Below are 22,226 nucleotides of genomic sequence, written 5' to 3'. Positions count from 1 at the left end.
GCATAACCTTGTACAATTCCATGCATCATAGAAGGTTAAGAAATCTATTTGAGAATTGAAGCTAAACATGCTTCAGTGGCCTGGGAACTCAGCTGATTTAAACTCAGATGAGAACTTTGGGCTGTAATGAAAGCTAGATTTAGAAAAATGGACTCTGTCAAAGGTATACTTAATATCCATTGTAATAAAACTGGTTTATGATGAAGAATCAAAGAATATGTGTCAGAATGTTATGAACTCAGTGCCAAGAACTGCAGCAAAAGGACATTGCAATGTTTTAAAGATATGAAAAGTTGAAAAGTTTGGTGGATAAATCAGTACTTTTAATTATTTTATTTTATCCCTACTAATTTATACACCACACTGAAGGTTGATCCTTGCAGTTAAAAAATTCTACATTATAAACATAGCTATGTATACATTATTGTATATGTTATCGACAGGAATGTTTTGAAGTACAGAAGCCAGACGTTGTGGAAAACTTCGCAGCAATTTAAAATTCTTTTGGTTGTGCAACAACCTGTCATGTCTCTTATCCCATTTTGTCATTTATTTAGTCAGTAAACATTTATTCAAAACCTTTTATGTGGCAGGCACTATGGAAAACACTACAGAGAAAGGCAGAAGACAATCCATGTTTTCAAGGAGTGCACAGTCTAAAGTATACACGTCTTACCTCTTCTACTGTGTTAGGGGTCAGCAAACTATGGCCCCTGGGCCACATTGGGTTGCTGCCTGGTTTTGTGCAACCTATGAGCTAAGGATAGTCTTTACATTTTAAAATGTAATAAAACTTTCCTTATATTTATTTACATTATTTTTATGTTTTAAAATACAACTTTCCATTCTTAGCTGCTGGTGAACTAGCTGTAGTTTGCTGCTACTTGCACTACTATATAATAGTCTTTGCAGCTAGCTAAAACATCTAGTATGGTGTCAGTACTGGGGCTCAGTGGTAGAATAAATTAGGCCAGGGCTTGTTGGGAACCAGTGATTAGACAGACTCACTGCAACATGATTTGTTTTCCAGAAAGGTCTCAGCATGGATTTTGGTATGGAAGTCTGAATAGATGCAGGGAATGTGGCAGTAGATAAATGAAAATCCAAGTGAACAGGTGGTATCAGGAAGATCTGACATAGGTAGTAATTCAGTGACGGGAATGTGGTTTAAGAAGATGGGACCAGGCAGGGGTATATTTTGGGGGGAACTGGGTCAAAGGATAATGTATAAGGGGAATAAGACGTAGAACTCCACTTACTGGACTTGAGGTGTAATATTACCATTATGGTGAGGGGGGGGTATGTAGTCACATTGGATGTGGTAGATGTCTAGTGTTTATTATGTCACAAAGTAAAAATGTGACCAGCGTTAATGCATTAATATTAAGCTACTTGAACTATGAACTAATAGATTCTTATATTTCTTGTTGACTAGGGGCTACATTGGTTCCAGAAAGTGGGGATTCAAGGGATGCTGATACAGTTGTTACCCTGTGGATTAGACCTGTGATTTTTCAGTAAAGGAAGCTCCTGGTAAAGAAACTCTACCAGTTCAGCACCCGCTCTCCACCTTTTAGCCTTAGAGATTAGCACTTTCTTAGCAACCTATATTCTTAGAGAATTACCTGGGGGGCACTGAGCTGTGACATGCCCAAGATCACAGCTAGTATGTGTCAGAGGTGGGATTTCCAAGGTCTTTCCAATGAAAACCAACACATGCTAGATCCGTAATGAATTTTTGTTGAACAGATTCATCATTTTTTGATATTCAACACAGGAATGGAGGAGTAGACTGTAATAGTAGAAGGTCAAAGAGTAAAAGGTTCTTCATGGGTATTTGCATATTCAGAAGAGGTAATGGGAGTAGGAAGTATCTGGACACAGTGTACACATGACCAGGAATACTGTTTTAATTTTAGGAAATAGTATGTTTAAAAAGTATTGTCCTGCCAAGTATCAGGAGAAAATGAGGGTATTGAGAGATAAAATGTAAGATCACTGCTAGTATATCTATAATGTCATTCATCCAAATGTCTAAAAAAACTGTCAAAGTATGGTACTTAACTAGTAATTAAATTAGAAATCTGTGTTTGGAAAGTTAAAGGTTTCTAGAATTGCATGGCAGTGTAGTTTTTTGTTTTTTGTTTTTTTACACTGTAATCTCTTCTAATTTCCTTATATAAAAAGATTTATAAAATTTCTAGTGATTTTAATGACTGATTTAGTAATAAGCAGGGCTGCCCTGGTTTTGGTGTAGTTGTATCTGACTTGGGAAAGACTAGAATCATTGTGTAGCATGCCTTCTTTTCTGTGTTTGGAGTTTGTTTTCCACTTTAAGCATGAGCAACTAAAATGAATGATAGAAACATTCATCAGGTACCTCCTTTGTGCTAGTCACTGGTCACTGTGCTAGGTACTCGGTATACAGTGACAAAAATAGTTTCTGTATTCCAGTAGTCTTCATTCGACCAGAGGAGATGTACTGTCTATAAGTATATACAACATATTTACAAAATCTGTAGCAAATTTTTTGAGAGGACTGCACTAACATTTGGGATCAGGAAAAGCTTCATGTTGAAGGTAGTGCTCAAGCAGAGTTCTGAAGAAAACAAAGGATTCTAAGAGGTCAAGTTGAAGTGGGTGCATTCCCAGAATGGGGGACAGCAAGTACAATGTGGTGCATTTGAGAGATTGAGTATCATGCTGGAGCAAGAAAGCCAATTTAGCTGGAGTATAATGTGCAGGAAGGAGAGTAATTCACTATAAGGTTGGAAAGTCATATTGGAGCCAGCTTGGGAAGGGCTTTAAAAGCCAAACAGATGTGCTTCTATTTATTTATCCTAAAAGTAATAGGGAGGAGCTACTAGAGTTTATTGAAAAGGTAAGTGAAATGGTTAGACCTGCACTTTTAAAAATCACTTTGTCAGCTGTGTGGAGAATAGATTGGAAATGAGAGAGAGATTTTAGAAGAAACAGACCAATAAGAAAGAACCATCTAATTTGGCAATTAGAGATCATTAGTATCTGGAGGAGAGCAGTTTCAGTTGAGTAATGAGATTGGAAGCCACATTGCAAAGGGTGAGTATGAGATGAATTGGTGGGAAGGGGCAGGAACAGTTTCCCTTCCTTGGTCCCTTGCACCCTTCTTCCTTTCCTTCTTTTTTCTGAAAAGGAATACAGATAGGGGGTAATACCTTGAGGGGATAATAGGCTCTTGTGAGGATTTTTTTTTTTCGGGCATAGCTATAGTTGTAGGCAACAGGGAAAGAACCAGTAAGTAGGAAAAGACTGAAGATTAGAGAGAAAGGATGATTGTAGGGTTAGTCTGATGACAATGGAAGGAAAAGAATCAAGGATAAATCTCAAGAGCACTTGGCCTTTTGACCAGAAGGGTTACCTCTTCATTAAAGACTGATGTTAAGGAAGCTAGAATGGATGAAGTCAAGAAATTTTGTGGTAGAAGTAGTTGGGTAAGGTAGTAAGGGTTTATTTCGGGGGGTTTTGGGTCATCATTTTACTTATAGAATTAAATTTAAGATTTTTTTTTCCCTCACCAATATGACAATTGATTACAGAATGGAACATACCTTTTAAAAAAAGTATATAATGATGAAGATATTGGCCTTTAAAAGTGGGTGATATTTGAGAAGAGATTAGTAATGAGGCATTTTTTTTTTACAACATTTTGTTTTTAAAGAGGTCTAAAATGAAAGTATATCTAAGTTAAACTGTTAATTTCTCTGAAGGCTTTTAATTAGTATGATGGGGATAGATTATAACTGTCTTGCATGGTTCTCTGAAGAATGCTAGTCATAGTTTCTGTGTTATAGAAATATAACATACTATTAAAATAAACACAAGATTTTTTAAAAAATTGAGTACTTTTGGTCCATTTCCATCTAACTGTTTTCAAGTGAGAAATTTTTACTTGTTTTTGCCTCTTTGTAACTTAAAGCCTACACACAGACTTATTTTATCTGTTGTATAACCTAAACAAAATACCCTGAATGGTTAATTAAATTTTTCAATCCCATTTTGTAGAACTGAACAGACTTGATTTTTTCAGATCATAATCAGTAGAATAAAACAAAATGGTACTTTTGTATAGAGCAATTCATTATTTATCCTTTATCAGTTTAGTCTGTTAATAACCTGACCTTAGAATAAAAGGAAAGAAAAGTATTGTTAATTTACCACAGTTGTGTATTAAAATTTTCACTTCAAATTTTTTTTATTTTGCCAGAAAATTTAAGAGTAAAAAGTTAATAGTGAACAGTGATGCTCTGATTAAATGAAAGGTATGGAGCAGAAATAGGTTATTTTAAGAATCTAAATCTTTTGTAAAGTTATTACTTTTAACTTAGTCTAGAAATTTTTCAGCAACAGTCTTTGCTAGACTTATATATGATTGAGAATTCTTTGTTTTGGTACAAATTCGCCTTCTAGTGGATAAGTTAAATTGTCATGTTATGCTTTATTTCTTGATTATCCACAGTTAAATTTCATTATTCTGTAATAAATTATTTAAGGACAAAACACCTAAAATATTTGTAATTTATTTTAGTGCAAAATCCACGAGTCCATGTAAATGTATAGATAAATATGGTTGCTAAAAAGATAAGTCTCAGTGTTTTGAATCAGACCATTGATGGACTGTAATCTAGTTGAATAATTAACAATATATGAATAGAGGCAAAATCTGAAAACTTCTAAGACATTTCTTATTTTTATGCATAATTTTTAAAAATTAACAACTCTTTTTGGTTAGATACTCATTGCCACTAAAATCTTTGTGCCGTTGGAGACCAATTTAGTTTTTGATTTGTACATCTTCCTGAGAATTTAATCTGAGAAAAAGGGCAGTCTAACATTGCACCAGATCTTTCAAGTTGTAAATCCACTAAGAATTCAGAAAATACGTACTGTAAGTAAATTTAATGATTCACTTAATATTATTCAGACTAACATTAGGTATATAGGAAGCATATCTAGCATAACCTGTTTTCTAGCAGTGACCTAGAAGGCATGTTTTGAGGCCCTGTATGTGTGTCTATTTGTGCATTCATGGCATGCTACAGATACAGACTTATAAGGCCTAAATGATAGCTTAGGTGAATCTTGTCTTCTGACTGAGAAAACCTCAGCAGTAGTTTTGCCTAGTTGAAGCTATGGATACTCTGAATCATTGTGCCCCAGGTTAATAAGTCTTAGGCATATTAGGCTGTTGGTCATCTAGTTCTCTTCCAATTCAGTAGCCATCACTGATTATGAAACCAGAGTGGCCAATATGTTTGTACTTTTACTTATTGAATGTGTGGTGCTTGACAATTTTGGTTGAAATTAGTATGGATATTTGCATGTAGGAAGAGTATCATGTATCTTTTATCTGAATAGCTGTTTCTCCACATAATTTTCTCTATAATTTAAAATTTGTGAATGCAATAAATAACTCAGGCTCTTTAAAGGAAAGGAGATATATACATAGGAGTATAATTCCTATTTTTTCCTTTAAGGCCTGTCATTTGCCTCATATTTAAACTCATTATATTCCGCCTATAAAGTGATTATGTGTATATAAGTGTGTGTATGTGTGTGTATACATACACATGTATACACAGATATACGTATACATATATACATATGTTCTATCTTAATACAAAGGAAATAATGAAGACAAAGAGGGTATACTTGTTCAAAGTTAAATAATATTTAGTAATTGTAGGAATTGCATCGAGTCCCTTGTCTTACCTTTAATAATTTATAATCTTCTAAAAAACACTACATCTTTAAAATTTAAATTAGCCTGTTCTTCTAACTAGCAGGATCTTTTGAAGCAGAGAGGGTGCCAGAAATATGAGGGAATGACTGATGACAACATATAGTGCTTTAAGGTTTACAAAGTACAATTATCTCATTTGATCCTCACAACCCTGAAAAGTAGGTCCTATTATTGTCTTCATTATACAGATGAAGAAACTGAGCCTAAAAGTGGTTCAGTACTTGCTCAGGATTACACAGCTGTTAAGTATCTGAAACTGGATTTGAACTCATGTCTTCCAGACTCCCAGCTCAGTGCTCTGTGCCCTATGGTGCCACTTAGTTGCCTTACATCAGAGCTTGCAGTAACATGATTTACCTAGAAGTAAAAACCAGCCATGGAGTTAGCTTCTATATTTACAGAGTTTATTACTGTAGCTGTAAGTGGGTTTTTAAAAAAATATTAGTAGCATATCATTATTAATATTGAAGGATATGTACCTGGTCAGACAGATCATAGATACAGAGCTAGGCAGAATTTTAGAAATATCTTTCAGTCCAACTGCTAATTTTGCCTAAGGCCACAAAGATAGTACAGCTGGATAGTAACCAGCAAAGTAAAGATATGTCAGTTTCTACCAATGTCTCTTGGAAATATATAGATAATTATTTTATGCATACACATATACTAATTCACAAGATTATTTTAGTCAAAGCTTCTGCATTGCCAAATCTAGACGGTTACTACAGAAAATTTTTTTAGACTACATTCTTGAATTTTGCCTAGCATAGTGTCTAAATAGAACATAGGAGAAACTTCAAAATCCTTCTTTAATGAATGAGTGAATGAATGAATGAATCCAATAATTCTATCTTTAACTTTAAAGATTGTTTGATTTATGTTCTTTTTAATTTTGTTAAAAATTTAAAAGGTATATAAAGGAACATATTTCATTTTAAAAGAGAATACTTAGTTTTAAAAAAGAATACCTTCATTAAACACATAATTATTGAGCTACTGTTAAAATATTTTTATATGTGTCAGTTTTGAAGAAGCAGCTTTTTCAAAATTTTACTTCAAGTAATATTATAATTTAATACTTCAGCCTTAATACAGCTTTAAGTGCTATTGGTATTTCAGCAAAATATATTTTTTTTAAAAAAAATTATTTATTTTTAGCTTTCAACATTCATTTCCACAAGATTTTGAGTTGCAGATTTTCTCTCCATTTCTCCCCTCCCCTGACCCCAAGATACTCTGCCATTGGATTACCCTGTCCCCCAATCTGCTTTCCCTTCTATCACACCCTTCCTTTCTCTTATCCCCATCTTCTCTATTTTCTTGTAAGGCAAGATAGATTTTTATACTCGATTACCTTGTATTTCTTATTTCCCAGTTGCATGCAAAAACAATTCTCAACATTTTTTCCTAAAACTTTGAATTCCAACTTTTCTCTCTTCCTCCCTCTCCACCCATCCCCACTGAGAAGGCTAGTAGTTCAGCATAGGTGATATATGTGTAGTTATGCAAAAGACTTCCATAATAGGCATGCTGTGAAAAACTAACTATAACCCAGCAGCAAGAGATAGAAAGAGAAATCCCATTTAAAACTAAGGTAGACACCATAAAATATTTGGGAGTCTACCTGCCAAAACAAACCCAGGGACTATATGAGCACAGTTACAAAACATTTTTCGCACAAATAAAGTCAGCTCTAAATAAGTGGAAAAACATCAGTTGCTCGTGGGTAGGCTGAGCCAATATAATAAAAATGACATTTCTACCTAAATTAATTTACTTATTCAGTGCCATACCAATCAAACTATCAGATAATTATTTTCTAGAGCTAGGAAAAATAGCAAAATTCATCTGGAAGAACAAAAGGTCCAGAATATCAAGGGAACTAATGAAAAGAAATGCTAGGGAAGGTGGCCTAGCGCTACCAGATCTCAAATTGTATTATAAAGCAGCAATTATCAAAACCACTTGGTACTGACCGCGAAACAGAGGGGTAGATCAGAGGGATATGTTAGGTCCTCAAAACACAGTAGTCAGTGAATATAGCAGCCTACTGTTTGATAAACCCAAGGATCCCAGCTTCTGGGATAAGAACTCACAGTTTGACAAAAATTGCTGGGAAAACTGGATAGCAGTGTGGTGGAAACTGGGTATAGACCAGTGCCTGACTGTACACAAGAATAAAGTCCAAATGGATATATGATCTAAGTATAAAGATTGATACTATAAACAAATTAGGGGAGCAAGGAATGGTGTATTTGTCAGATTTATAGAGAATGGTGAAATTTGTGACCCAACAAGAGACAGAAAACATTTATGAAGTGCAAAATGGATAATTTAATAAGCCAAATGTGATGAGAGTAAGTTTCACTTTTTCCCTCTCACCTCTCCCCTTTTGCCCTCCATTGAAAAAGCTTTTTCTTGCCTCTTTTATGAGAGATAATTTGCCCCATTCCATTTCTCCCTTTCTCCTCCCAGTATATTCTTCTCTCACCCCTGAATTTTATTTTTTTTAGATATCATCCCTTCCTATTCAACTCACCTTGTGCCCCCTGTCTATATGTATATAATCCCTCCAACTACCAACTACCCAAATACTGAGAAAAATTTCAAGAGTTACAAATATTATCTTTACATGTAGGAGTATAAGCAATTCAACTTTAGTATGTCCCTTATGGTTTCTCTTTCCTGGTTACCTTTTCATGCTTCTCTTGATTCTTGTATTTGAAAGTCAGATTTTCTATTCAGCTGTGGTCTTTTCATCAAAAGTACTTGAAAGTCCTCAATTTCATTGAATGACCATTTTTTTTCCTGAAGTATTATACTTAGTTTTGCTGGATAGGTGATTCTTGGTTTTAATCCTAGTTCCTTTGACTTCTGGAATATCATATTTCAAGCCCTTCGATCCCTTAGTGTAGAAGCTGCTAGATCCTGTGTTATTCTGATTGTATTTCCACAATACTTGAATTGTTTCTTTCTGGCTCCTTAACCGTGTTTTCTCCTTGACCTGGGAACTCTGGAATTTGGCTGCAATATTCCTAGGAGTTTTTCTTTTTGGATCTCTTTTAGGAGAAGATCAGTGGATTCTTTCAATATTTTACCCTTTGGTTCTAGAATATCAGGGCAGTTTTCCTTGATAATTTCATGAAAGATGATGTCTGTGCTCTTTTTTTCATCATGGCTTTCAGGTAGCCCCATAATTTTAAAATTGTCTCTCCTGGATCTGTTTTCCAGGTCAGTTGTTTTTCCAGGGAGATATTTCACATTGTCTTCAATTTTTTTCATTCGTTTGGTATTGTTTTGTAATTTCTTGGCTTCTCATAAAGTCATTAGCTTCTATCTGCTCCATTCTAATTTTTAAAGAACTATTTTCTTCAGTGAGCTTTTGAACCTCCTTTTCCACTTGTCTAATTCTGCTTTTGAAAGCATTCTTCTCCTCATTGGCTTTTTGGAACTCTTTTGCCATTTGGGTTAGTATATTTTTAAAGGTGCTATTTTTTTTTCAGAATTTTTTGGGTCTCTTTTAGCAAACTGTTGACTAGTTTTTCATAATTTTCTTGCATCTCTCTCATTTCTCTTCCCAGTTTCTCCTTCACCTCTCTTACTTGATTTTCAAAATCTTTTTTTGAGCTCTTCCTGAAACCATGGAATATTTATTTTGGAGGTTTTGGATGCAGATGCCTTGACTTTTATGTCTTCCTCTGGTGGTGTGCTTTGTTCTTCCTAATTGGAAAGGATGGAGGAAATACCTGTTCACCAAGAAAGTAGTCTTCTGTAGTCTTATTTTTTTCCCATTTTTTGGGCATTTTCCTAGCCAGTTACTTCACTTTTGAGTCCTTTGTGAAGTGGAGGGTATACTCTAGGGACCTGTAAGTTCTCAGTTCCTCCAAGGTGGCACAATCAAGGGAGAGGAGTTTTCTCCTCTCATGACCTGTGCTCTGGTCTGGGAGCAATCACAAGCTTTTCTGCCCAGGATCTGTGAATAGGGTTCCCTCTCTACAGCTGCTTCTAGCTCCCCCATGCCAGTGCTCCTCTTCACCTCAGGAGTGCCACCTAGGACTGAGATCCAAATCAGCTGCTTGATTCCCCCAGGGGCTTTAGGCTGAAGCCTCCTAAAATGGACACTGCTGCATCAGCAGCTGCCACCATCCTGGGTCTGGGGCCAGACTGAGTTCTCTTCTCACCCAGATGAAAGAGCCTTCTCACTGACCTTTGAAGCTGTCTTTGGCGTTTGTGGGTTGAGGAATCTGGGAACCTCAGTTGCTGCCTGGGATTCTGTGCCCTGAAGCCTGTTCCCGTCCTGTCCCTGCTGGTGCAGCACAGCCAAGGCTGGTCTGTGCTCCACTCTGGGCCCAGTGCAAGAGACCTTTCCTGTCGACCTTCCAGGCTGTCTTGGGCTGGAAATCTCTTTCTCTCTGTTTTGTGACTTCTGCTGCTCTAGAATTTGTTTAGAGTCATTTTTAACAGGTATTTTATGGGCTTTGGGGGGAGAGCTAAAGTAGGTTGGTCTTTCTACTTTGCCATCTTGGCTCATCCCCCTTCAGTAAGATATCTTGCAAATTATTTAATCCCTGTGCCCCAAAGCCAAATTTAAAGGGGTTGAATAATTTGCAAGGTATTTTGTTGGTTTATCTTGCCTTTTATCATAGTCATTTGCCTTTCTCTTCCCCTCTCTTCTTTCACTCCCAGTTTGAATCCTCCATCTGATCAAAAGAAAAACAGTTAAGCAAAGATATACACCATCTGATAATATACTCAGTATTCTGTTCTTGCTGTCACTGCCATGGAGAATGAAGTTTATATTTCATTATCTCTTTTCTGAACTGCATAAACAGTTCTATTCAAAAGTGGAATAGGCAGCCTTATTATGTGCCGGGCTCCTGCCTGATAGTATAGGTTTTCGTTAGATGACCCCCTTGACCAATATGTTTTGGAGTTCAGGTATGGTTTAGATTAGACGGCCTTTAAGTTTCCTTCCAACTCTTGAGATTCTTTAATTCTATGTACTGAGAAGCTTACCTAGCAATCTGTACATGGATATTTTCTTTGTTGCTTATATTTGCGTATTGATTGCAGTTAAAAGTCTTTTATAATATTATATAGCAAAATTTCAAATAGGAAAAAAAGCCTTTTTTTTGTAGTTTAATATATTTTGGATCCAATATATTTTCTCTCCATAGATCAAGTTAAATTCATATTTTGATTTACTTAAGAAGTTTGTCTCATTATCTGATATCAATTTATGTTTTATTATCTCTTTTTATATATTTATAGCTTTGAATTTCCTTTGAATGAGAAATCTCTAGACCTTGTTGGGAGCAAATACTATTAAGAGTAGGAGACATTTCAGGATAAATTATGAAAGTTCATTTTTACAAGTAATATTTTATCTACAGAATATTAATGATTTTTCTTTTGATAGGATTCGAAACTTCCCTCTTCAGTTCGGAACACACTTATGGAGCTTTTTGGTCAAATAGAAAGAGAATTTGAAAATCTTTATATTGAAAATTTGGAATGTAAGTATTTTATTTTTATGTATCTTTGATGTGCATTTCATTTGTCCTCAGAACTGAGAAAATAGACTACTTGACTATTGAAAATATTGTAGTGATGACTGGTTATGAAACAAAAAATACTTTTAATTTTTCTTTAAAAATTAGAAAAAATTATTGCTATGTTTTATTTTGACACAAGACACTTCTTCAAACACCTAAACAAAAAGCCACTTGCAGAGAGTTTCTAGAAAAAAATTTGTGGTTAAGCTGAAAGGAATGTTTTGTTTTTTGACTCAGCCAATATCCCCATTGTATTTGGCCAGTCTTTTGTTCCTTATTCATGTTTGCTTTATTTATATTGTTGTCATTGTGAATATTGTTATAGACTTTCTGCTTTCTTTCCTCTGCATCACTTCAAACAAGTCTTCCCACATTTTTTTCAATAATTCATGGTCATCATTACTTAAGGCACAGGAATTCAGTTCAGTTCAATAAGCATTTATTAAATGTGTGCTATATACCAGACGCTGCTGGGTTCTGGGCATACAAAGACCATGTCTAGTTAGTTGAAGCTAAATCAATAGAACACTATTATTAAAATAGCAAAATGATTTTCAGGAATGCTGGGCATGTTAAAAATCATTTCTCTTCTAGTACAGAAACATGGTTACTTCATTAAAGAGAATTAACTCCTTTTGTATTGTGATAAATTTATTCTGAAAGGGCTATTTGGATTTCAAGCTCAAGTGAGGCTAACAACTACCTTTTTCCATTATGACCAAAATAAGTAACATTAATTAAAACTCCAAATATAAGAATAAACATACTCAATTTCTCTGGTGCTCAGAGCTTTGAAATTAAATTGACCTGAGTGGATTATCAAGTCATTTGCAAAAATTGCATATAATATGAGGATGATTAAAATATATTCTTCAGTCCTGGATTTTGAAATTGAGCCTGAAAATCATATTGGAATTATATATCAAGAATTAAATCTCTTAGTGTAACAACTTGTTAATATCTAGACATTTTAAAATTCAGGTTGCTTTGATCAGGCCATAAACATGAAGATTCATAATGGAAGATAGTTAAAACTGGAATGTACAGGGCCCTGAATAGTCTGCGTTTTTTTGTGAGCTTATTACTACTCCCTACATTTTAACATCATTAGATGATTACTGGTTTTTACATGGCACTAGTTGTACTAGTATATGTGTAAAGACGTTTGGAAGGAATTGGGAATCCCATGCATGCTCTCCAGACGGTGTATACAGTTGTGGGGATAGGACTGGAGTGAGTGAAGAAGACCTGCTATTGCATCCAAGTGACTTACCAATAGGCAGGTCTTTTTCCTTCTCTCTGTTGCTTCAGTTTCTTGCTTTGTAAAATGAGGGTAATAATTCCTGTGGTTCCAACCTTTTGGGGTTGGCATAAGGTTTGCATAGAAAGTACTTTGTCATGCATAAAAAGTGATATAAATGTCAGTTTTTATCATGTGTGAAAATAGAGGATGACAATATTACTATGAATTCAATATTGCTTCTTTAAAGAATTTATATTTTATAAATATTAATAGTATCTGTATATAAGTATATATGTGTAAGTATATATTTAACTTGTAAAAAGTATAAAGAAGCTTATATGGAGTCAATTTGTTCAAATTGCTGGTGCTATTTTGCAGCTTTCCGATTGGAAGTATGTTTTAAGTTGTGAAGATTTCAGTTTTAGATCGGCTTCCATATCATCTTGTTTCAGTTTTTAGATTTCAGTGCAAAGAATAATAAAATAATATATTTTCATTGTAGCAAAAAACATGCTGTAGGTGCTTCATATCTTTGATTGGACAGTTTGGGTACTTAGAATTAAAATCTGAAGTCATCTACGCTCTTTTGTGTAAAGACTTTTACGGATATTACTTTTCCTATTGAGCTTTATGAATCATCAATAATATAACACCACTGACAATAAAATCCATTATTCACTTTTTCTATTTTGTGGGAGTTAGATAAAGAATAATTATAACATTTGGACATATGGATTGTCAGTCAGTCATCTAACATTTATTAAATATTTAGTAGGTGCCAGGCATTGTGCCAAGTGTTGAGGATACAAAGAAAGGCAAAAAACAGTTCTGTTCTCAAGCAGTTTATAATCTAAATTTTCAGACCACTTGAAATTACTCTTTACTCCCCAGTGGTCCTTACCCTTCCTGATGGTAACCAGTGCCCAATAATCAGCCCTTTATTGACCTTTATGAAACCAATGATAATCTTTTCCACTCTCTTCTGGCCCTTTTTAGTATCATGCACTTACTCAAAGACTTGTTCAAAGACAGCTCTATATATAAAGTATCTTTTTATCTTTATATATTTTATCTTCCCAACTAGATTATAAATTGCTTGAAAATAAGGGACTGTGTTTTACATTTGTTTGTGTCCATCATTGCTCCTATTTAATTTCTTGCCCATGGTAGGCAGTTTATATTTTGATTTGTTAGTTGTGGCTTTTTAAAATGAATCTTGAGATTTTTTTTTTGTCTTGTTGGAGAAATTGTCTTATTTATATTCCTTTGTTATCACTTCTTTGAGTAACAAATGTACAGAATGAAGAATTTTTAGAGATTATTTTTCTTGGCTCAAGGTGGAGATTGTAACTTTTTATCTTGATAATTGATTTTGTATGGTCAGCCAATTTAGAACTTCACTTGTTTTTGCTATGTTAGGATGTAGTCATATGTTTTTTAAAATAGCTGGAAAATATCAGATATTATTTCAAGTGCTAGAGTTATGAAATTAAAATTTCATAAAATGTATATATTCTTAGTTTGCCTTTCTGAAATTCTTAGTGAGGAGAGAAATTGATACCCTTAATGAGCGTCTTGCTGCTGAAGGACAAACAATTGATGGGGCAGAACTGAGTAAGGGTCAGCTGAAAACAAAAGGTAAGGTTAAATGTCCATAAAAATACTTACTTAAAATTTGTTTCCTTTTTCTTTTACAGATTACACACTGAGCTAGACTTAGAATTTAATAATAGAGATTGATTCATTTGTACTGTTACAGTCAGACAGTCTTCAAATATCCAGTTCAGTTTAATGGGAAAGATTTAATGAGAAGAACACTAGACTGAGAGTAATGATGCCTGGATTCCAGTCCTAATTCTGTAGCTGTGTGGTTGAAGGCATGTCCCTTATCCTCTTTTGAGTTAAGTTTCCATATATGTAAAATGAAACAGTTGGATTAGATGATATTTAAAGTCACTTCCATCATTAAAATTCTCTAAGTCTATATTTCTCTTTCATTGTCAATTTTTTTTTTATCTCAACAGCCAGTCATAGTACCAGTCAGCTTTCTCAGAAATTAAAGACCACTTACAAAGCTTCTACTAGCAAGGTATGCAAGACACCACTCTATTCCATATTATTATTCACTCTTGAGCCAGTAATGAAATATTTAAAATATATGTATTGTTTTATCTTGTATACTTTTCCAACCATCAAGAATAACGAAATCATCACACTTGGACTCTTAACGTCACAGTTAATGTGCTTACAGTAGAGATAGAAACAGTATCAAGGAAAACAAAGATGGGAGAAGTAGCCAAATCAAATGAAATATATAAAGAGAAATTTCGTGCTGTAGGCAACACAGTTGTGAGTGTTGAAGGATCAATACACAGAATGTCTGAAGCTTATTCTCATGCACAGAGAAGGCAGCCAATAAATGTTTTTGAAAATACCAAAGGCATAGACAGCCACTAGTATCCTTGCATTGTCAGGAGAAAGCAAGGAGACTCTCACACATTGGAGGTGACACCATCACCCTTCTAACCCACCTCCATTGTGATGAACTTAATAGGAGGTCATGGACGAAAGCTGCACAAGGTAGGAATGCATGGATTGTGATCCACATTTTTGGAAGGAACAACCAACCATGTTGGTTAGATCACATTTCAATATTTGGGAATATTCTAAATTGAAAATATTAAACGGAAAATGAGTTATTCTTTCAAGGAAACTTTTAAAGGTAATGATAAATATTTATTACATGTGGTAGACATTTACAAAATAAGTCCTTAATAAAGACTTCATTATAAAATAGAAAAATTCATATTTCAAATGAATTAGGTCTCAGTGTTTAATGTTAATTAGCTTGATTACAAGCTCTGTGAAAGTGGAAAGAACAAATGGAAGTAAAGTACTATTGATTTCTAAACCAAAAATTTGTGTATGTGTATACACACAGACAAATGTGTGTGTGTGTGTGTGTGTGTGTGTGTGTGTGTGTGTGGAAAAGGGTATATACACACCCATCTGTTATTTAAGTTCCCACAAGCTAGAGAGCTTTATATTTAGAATTGTACCTCTGTTGCTATGTGTTAGCATCTTTATTTACTCTTTTAAGAATGTAAAGGAGGATGAGATGTGCATTAGAGGTGAACTGATGATGCTGGTACACTTCAACGTGGTCTTAAACTTAACAAATTTAAATGTCTTTTTGCTAAAGGAGGGAGGGGGAAAAGCGTAGCACAACATTGTGATGAGTTTCTTCTAATATTGTGGAATTACTAGATAAATTTTTTTTTTCACCTCTTGGTTTTTTTACCCTTAGTTTAAAAAGAAAGCATATAGCTTGAAGACCATAGCAAGTAAATAAATAAAGGGTAAAGGACAACTTTCAGTATTTCTTTTATTTTAGGTTATTTTAAAAATCCAAATAATGTGTTCAAATTTTCTATAGATTTGCTTTCCACATCTCCCACAAAAGTAATTAAACTATTTCTGGCCAGCTTGGTTTTTAAAAAAATGGACATTAATTAATGGAGTATGGCATTTCAGTTATATTTGATTGTTTTGAAACTGATATATAATATACTATTATATATATGACTATATAGTATACTAATTCAAAATATGGAGATCATACTATTTTCTATATATTTTTGTTGTATTACCTAATCTGACAAGTTATTTTAGTTGTAGATGTTAACAGTTTAGATTAAGATCGTATGTATATTATAAAGTATGGAGAGGAAATGTTACATAATGGATAGAGAAATGGCCTTCAACTCTGGAAGGTCTATGGTTCAAGTTTTATCTCTGACACATGCTATGTGTGTGTCTCTGGGTGAGTCACTTGACCTTTTAGTTCTTGAGACTACAAGTTGCAGAGAAGCTACTGATTTTATTGGTAGAGGGAGTTGTTCACTGGCCCCTCCCCACACCAATGAAATTGCAGAACCAGTTTAATGTAAATGAGAAGTATACCTTTTTAGGCTTTCATAATTTTCAACTCTTTCTATTCTTTCTTGAAATGAGTAAGAGAAGACTTTTTTTTTTTTCACATTTCTCTGTATCCTAAAATAGTGAAGAAACTGCTCAAGCAGCAAGCAGTGTGCTAGAATAGTTTTAATAAAGCTTACCTTTTTATATAAAATGTCCTCCCTCATCTTCGATTTCTAAATTTTTAAATATATGGAATCCTGCTTAAAGCCTAAGCCACAATATATTATTCCTGTTCTCTTCAGCACCTCACAGTATTTCAGCACTCAAGTTGAAAATGATAAATAAAAAATACTAGAAATGAAAGACAGGAGAAATAGGTTAGTTAGTTATATGTATTCTGATTAGGAATCTAGAATGGATTCTTGGTATACAAGCTAAGTGTGCCTCAAAAACAATTACAGTTTAGATTCATTCACAGAGATTTATTGTTCTGATGCAGAATCTTTTAGGCAAACAGTATCTTTGATAAGTTAGTGGGAGAAATGAAAAGTTATATGAAAAAGCACCATAGCACCTTTCCCCTAAATCGCTATTACTTTACTTAATTTCTTAAAATTTGGCAAGAGGATGATAAAGACAATGAATTTGAAAATGAACACTTTAATCAAACTCATGGTATATTCCCAGAATAATATTTTTATAAAGATAAGTCACTTTTTAAATAAGAATCTCCTTTATTTTGATATTATCTATATATCCCAATGTATCCTTTCTCTCACCCCTTCCCTTGGGGCCCTCTTGCTTAAACAAGGGGGGAAAAGCAGTTCAGCAAAACTAATATGCTGAAAAATCTGACATATTTAGTGTTCTTCCCCCATGGGCCTACATCTCTTCAAATAAAGAAGGAGAAGTACCTTCTCAAATCTCTTTTTTGGAGCCAAACTTGGTCATTTTAATTTTGTATCATTCAATTTTAATTGTTTTGTTGTTCATTCTTCTTAAATTGTTCTAGGTGTTTATATATGTTGTTTTCCTGGTTCTGTTTACTTCATTTTGCGTCTGTTTATGTGACTTCTTTCTCTATTTGTTGTATTGATAATTTTTTGAAACATAGTAATTTTACATTAGATTCATATACCATGATGCTGATTTCTTTTTTAAAAAGTTGTTTTTGAATCTGTTACTGACATTTTGTTATTTCAGGAGAGCAATTCCAGGATCACAGAATCATGGATCTAGAGCTGGAAGGGACTTTACTCCGTGTCTGTGATTCTGGAACTGTTTTCTTGAAATTATGTGATGGTTGGTAATCCTCAGCGCATATCTTAGATTTAAATAGATTTTTAAAAGACTTGTTAAATTTATTTTTTGTTTGCTCCAGTTAAAGATGATTTTAAAAGTAAAACTCTAGACTGTAACTAGGCCTCTTAGTTATTGAAATGAAAAATGTTCATTACAGTAAGACATTAGAATCTTTTATCTATTGTTGTATATGTGCTTTTTCAATACTATAACAAGCCTTTAAATCTCATAAGTGTTTAATAGCTTTATGTGATTTGAATTTATGGTCAAGTAACTTAAATATCCTAATACATACTTTTTGCTATAATTTTCTCTTACAATAATAACTAGAGGAAAAAAAACCTAAAGAGTAAAACCCATGCTAGGGACTTAATTATTAATATTAACATGTTAATATTAATGTGAAAATTGAGGGAAAGAATTTTTAATTCTTTTAGTAGTATACTTTAAAAATTATTGATTGCAGTCAAATAAGAAAGATAGAAATATTATTTTGTTTATTGTTTTAGATTGTTTCCAGTTTTAAGACTACAACATCAAGGGCAATTTGCCAACTAGTGAAGGAATATGTTGGCCACAGGGATGGAATCTGGGATGTGAGTGTTACAAGGACACAGCCGGTGGTGTTGGGGACCGCTTCTGCTGGTAAACTTTGAAAAATTTAAAAAAAAAAACAAACACAAAACCAATCAATCATTCAACTACAGTTTTTGGAAACTAAATAGTGATAACTGACATTTTGCTGACATCATGCTGACTGAAATAAAATGATCTAATTGAAATATTTGTTAATCATAAAACCTAAAACCAATTTAGTGATTTACAAAAATTTTTGTCACAACTTCTAATTGTTTAAAGTTGTGTTTGTCTTGTTCTTGAAGAGAACCATGACATCAGAGAGATGATGACATGACTTGCAGTTGACTTTGATTTGAGTGAGGCAGGACTATGCCAGGTCACCAGCCTTACTTTCTCCTCCAGAGCCATCTGGGTCCAGTTTGCCAGATGTTCATTAGGACTACTGAAGATAGCTCAGGATGCAATGGGAGACCCTGGCCTAATTGTTTAAAGTATTAGGGGTAGTTTTTAAATATAACTCTTCTAAACTGGAACTTTTATATAATTGCACTTTTTTTAACCTATCACTATATTAAACTTTGGAGTGAAACTAAGCGTTTTTGAACAGCTCTGTTGGCTCTCCTTCTTTATTACACCCTTTTTAGGCATACTTCTCTGATTATTTTACCCCTTGCTGTTATGGTTTATGGTTAAATGATTCTGGTTGTAGGAGCATATTCAGCTTTAGTTTCTCAGTGGAATTCTGTTAATGGAATTTTCTTTATTATTTTTAATAAGTAGACTGTAAGATGCCAGTGTGGGGGGTGGGGAACTTTAAAGTTTGATGAGGTCCTTAGAAAATAACTCATTAATGGTAGTGGGGTTTAGGCAGTAGCCATCTTGCTGTTCAACAGAAGATAATGTTTTATTACAGAGTACCACGTGTATATAAAATAATGTATTATTTTCATTACCCATTTTTAATTAACAAATTTCAGGAGGGGGTTATCCCATTATTGAAATCATTTTCTGAGATTGTTGAATATGATTGCTCATTCAACTCTGGTTTCCAAGGGTAACGTGAAAATAGCAAAAGAAAGCCATGTTTAATTAGAACAAGAGGAACTGAATTTTTCTTTTTCTATCCATAAGGGAATTCCCTCTTGAAAATAATAGTCGTTGCTGAAGTTTTCCTTGGAGTTCCACAGTACTTGATTTGATTGTTAGTACTTTAGAGGTCACCCAGTCAACCATTTCATTTTACAAATCAAGAAAATGAGGCCCCAAGAAGTTTGTGACTTGCCAAAAGGTCAGATTGAAGTAAGAGACAGTTTGAGGAGGTAGGCTTTGACTGAGATTAAATAGTGGATTGGAGTACCAAGAGAGAAACTACATTTTTCTTGTGATTGCTGAAAATAGGAGACTCAGTCACCTGTGTTGGGCAGTTTACTATCCTAAGCCATTCTATTATTTGTAGACAGAATCCTTACAGGTCAATAACCCTGGGGCCTTCCTGTGTAGCTGAGCTTCGGTGTCCTTGTGTAAATACTGATTTTCTAATCAGCTTAATTTATGAGGTGTGTACTCTACAACTATTAAAAGAGAGCCTGCTTTATTTATTTTTTATTTAGTTGATTGTCTTATTTGCATAAATGGGATTTTTTGATCATTGTAGTCCAAGGAACTAGAATTTAAGCCAAAACAACACCTTCTTTGCCTCAGGAATGTCTAAGTTAGAGTGTTTCAGAAAATCTCTGATTTGGAAGAAACGTTGAGACCAAACCCAACCTAAAAAGAATTGTCTCCATGACATATTTTACAAGCCTTTGCTTGAAGACTTTCACAGAGGGTACCTGCCAAAGCAGCTCCACTTTGGATAGGAACCTTTCTAAGAATCGTTAGTAAATTTTTTCTTAAATCAAGTATAAATTCAGAAGAGGCTTACTATGTTTAACAGTGATGTTTTTTATAGCTAAGATGTCCTTTAATCTGTTCCACTTGTGGAATATGGGTAGGTAAGGCATTGAGTCAGGGTTTAAGTTGGAAAAGCTGTAGAATTTCCAGTTTTTCTAAAGTCAGACTTTTACAGAGTATTTTAATTATTTTCTTTGTAATGGTGCTAATTATAAGGCAATCAGATATTTATATTCAAATGTAAATAGAAAACTTGTTAAATCCAAGTAAAAATATTTCTGTTATCCTTATATTTATTGTCTTGAATTTATAAGAATATATAATCAGGAATGGGCTTTAGCAATATAATGAAAAAAGCCATATTTGGTTAACTCTAAAATGGCCTTCAGAGAGGAAAAGTAATTTGTCTGGTTTTGTCATATATAGAAAGGAACTTTATTTAAAATTTTTTTTTTCAGATTTATATTTTCTAGAAAATATTTCAAAGAAAATAACTTTCTCTCTTCTTTTTGCATTTTAGGTTTGATTACTTCTTTGGGGGTATCCCAAATAGAGAATAAAAGTTACACTTCCTTGTTAATAATTTTTTCAAGTAGCCTATAAAAACATCAGTGTCTTTTAAGAATAAATTGTAAGGAATGTTTAATATTATGTAGGCTAATTTTGATTTCCCTTTGAGGACAGATCAGTTTCATAGTGCTGTTTTAAAATCTGTTTCAGATTTGTTATTTCACAATTAAATTAATCTTTTAAGATATGATTACCTAAGATAATGCAGATATAAATTTTTCCAGTAACTGACTAAAGAACAATTCAATGTATCAGCTTTGTGAGTCAATTCACAAGTTACCTAGTAGAACAAATGCTATCTGTGGACACAGCATTCTTGTAGTTCACAAATTTAAAAATATTTTATTGATCATTTTATGAAGTCAGAATATTAATCTTTGGCCTATTTTCTTTATTTTCTGTATGATAGATATTGTTCAGATGCAACTTTTTTTTCCTTTCCAGATCACACAGCTTTATTATGGAGCATAGAAACTGGAAAGTGCCTTGTCAAATATGCAGGTCATGTTGGGTCAGGTAAGTCTATGTAGATGTAGAATTATTTTCTTTCAGAGTTTATTTTTTTATTTTGATTTAATTTATAACCCCATCAATTCACATGACTGAATTAAAATACTCTTGGTTGCTGCTTGTAATCTGTTTATCTTTATAGAAAAGGTAATGATTTACTAGCTATATATTACCCCATTAGTAGTAGTGTCCAGCCTATTTCAGTTGGAGACTTTCAAGGCCTTTCTGCAGCTTGAGCTCTCCGGCAGCTGATCACATTCCTCCTTTGAACTCAACATGATTTGAACTTTAGGCTACAGAAGATTGAAACACATTCTGTTATTATAGCTGGATTGGCAAGACTTTGTAGTTCCTCAGATTTCTTATCATTTCAGTTTAAAACATGGTTAATTCTGTAGTCTGTCATGCTTTACATATGTAAAAGTCTTTTGGGCTGTAAAAGTTTTTATTAGGCTATGAAATTTTCACTGGTTCTTACAGTTACCAGTACTGTATTAAAGTATTTGTAACAGTGCTTCTTATGACATTAGTCTCCAGTAGCTTGAGGATTTTTTTTCAACTTGATGACAGTTCTAATGTTATAATTTTCATTAAAAATAAGTTGTTTATAATATAATTCTAAGGACTAGCTTGGTTTTATTTCTTCTCTGGCTTACATTCACAAGAACTATAAGAGGTAGACATTAGGGTAATTAGTCACCTCTGCTAGCTGCTAATGTGATTTAGGGAAAGGTTGTAAATATTTGTGGTTCTTATTTTTATCTCTCATACCTCTGTGTCTGTTTAAAAAGAAACAGAAAAAGCCCAAAATTTAAAAAAAAGAAACAAAACTTAGCTTTATTTGTGTCAGTTATGTTTTAGCCTATTAATACTC

General features: G+C 33.6%; 1 protein-coding gene across 11 annotated transcripts in view; it reads left to right on the top strand.

Moving 5' to 3' along the window:
* Positions 1–22,226, top strand: part of WDR37 (WD repeat domain 37) — a 124,459-nt gene that overhangs the window by 53,435 nt on the left and 48,798 nt on the right. For 10 of the 11 annotated variants that reach the window (XM_072652056.1, XM_072652053.1, XM_072652057.1 and 7 more), the window contains 5 exons: positions 11,199–11,295; positions 14,120–14,215; positions 14,602–14,666; positions 18,310–18,445; positions 21,287–21,358. In XM_072652056.1, the coding sequence (XP_072508157.1) occupies positions 11,199–11,295; positions 14,120–14,215; positions 14,602–14,666; positions 18,310–18,445; positions 21,287–21,358 (466 nt within the window). Of the gene's footprint in view, positions 1–1,435; positions 1,534–11,198; positions 11,296–14,119; positions 14,216–14,601; positions 14,667–18,309; positions 18,446–21,286; positions 21,359–22,226 lie in introns of all 11 variants that reach the window. The other variant, XM_072652058.1, reaches the window with a different exon arrangement.

This window comes from Notamacropus eugenii, chromosome 3 (genome assembly GCF_028372415.1).
Source record: "Notamacropus eugenii isolate mMacEug1 chromosome 3, mMacEug1.pri_v2, whole genome shotgun sequence".
In the NCBI taxonomy this organism is placed as follows: domain Eukaryota; kingdom Metazoa; phylum Chordata; class Mammalia; order Diprotodontia; family Macropodidae; genus Notamacropus; species Notamacropus eugenii.
The sequence above is the reverse complement of the archived record's forward strand: the minus strand, read 5'-3'. Positions and strand labels throughout refer to the sequence as shown.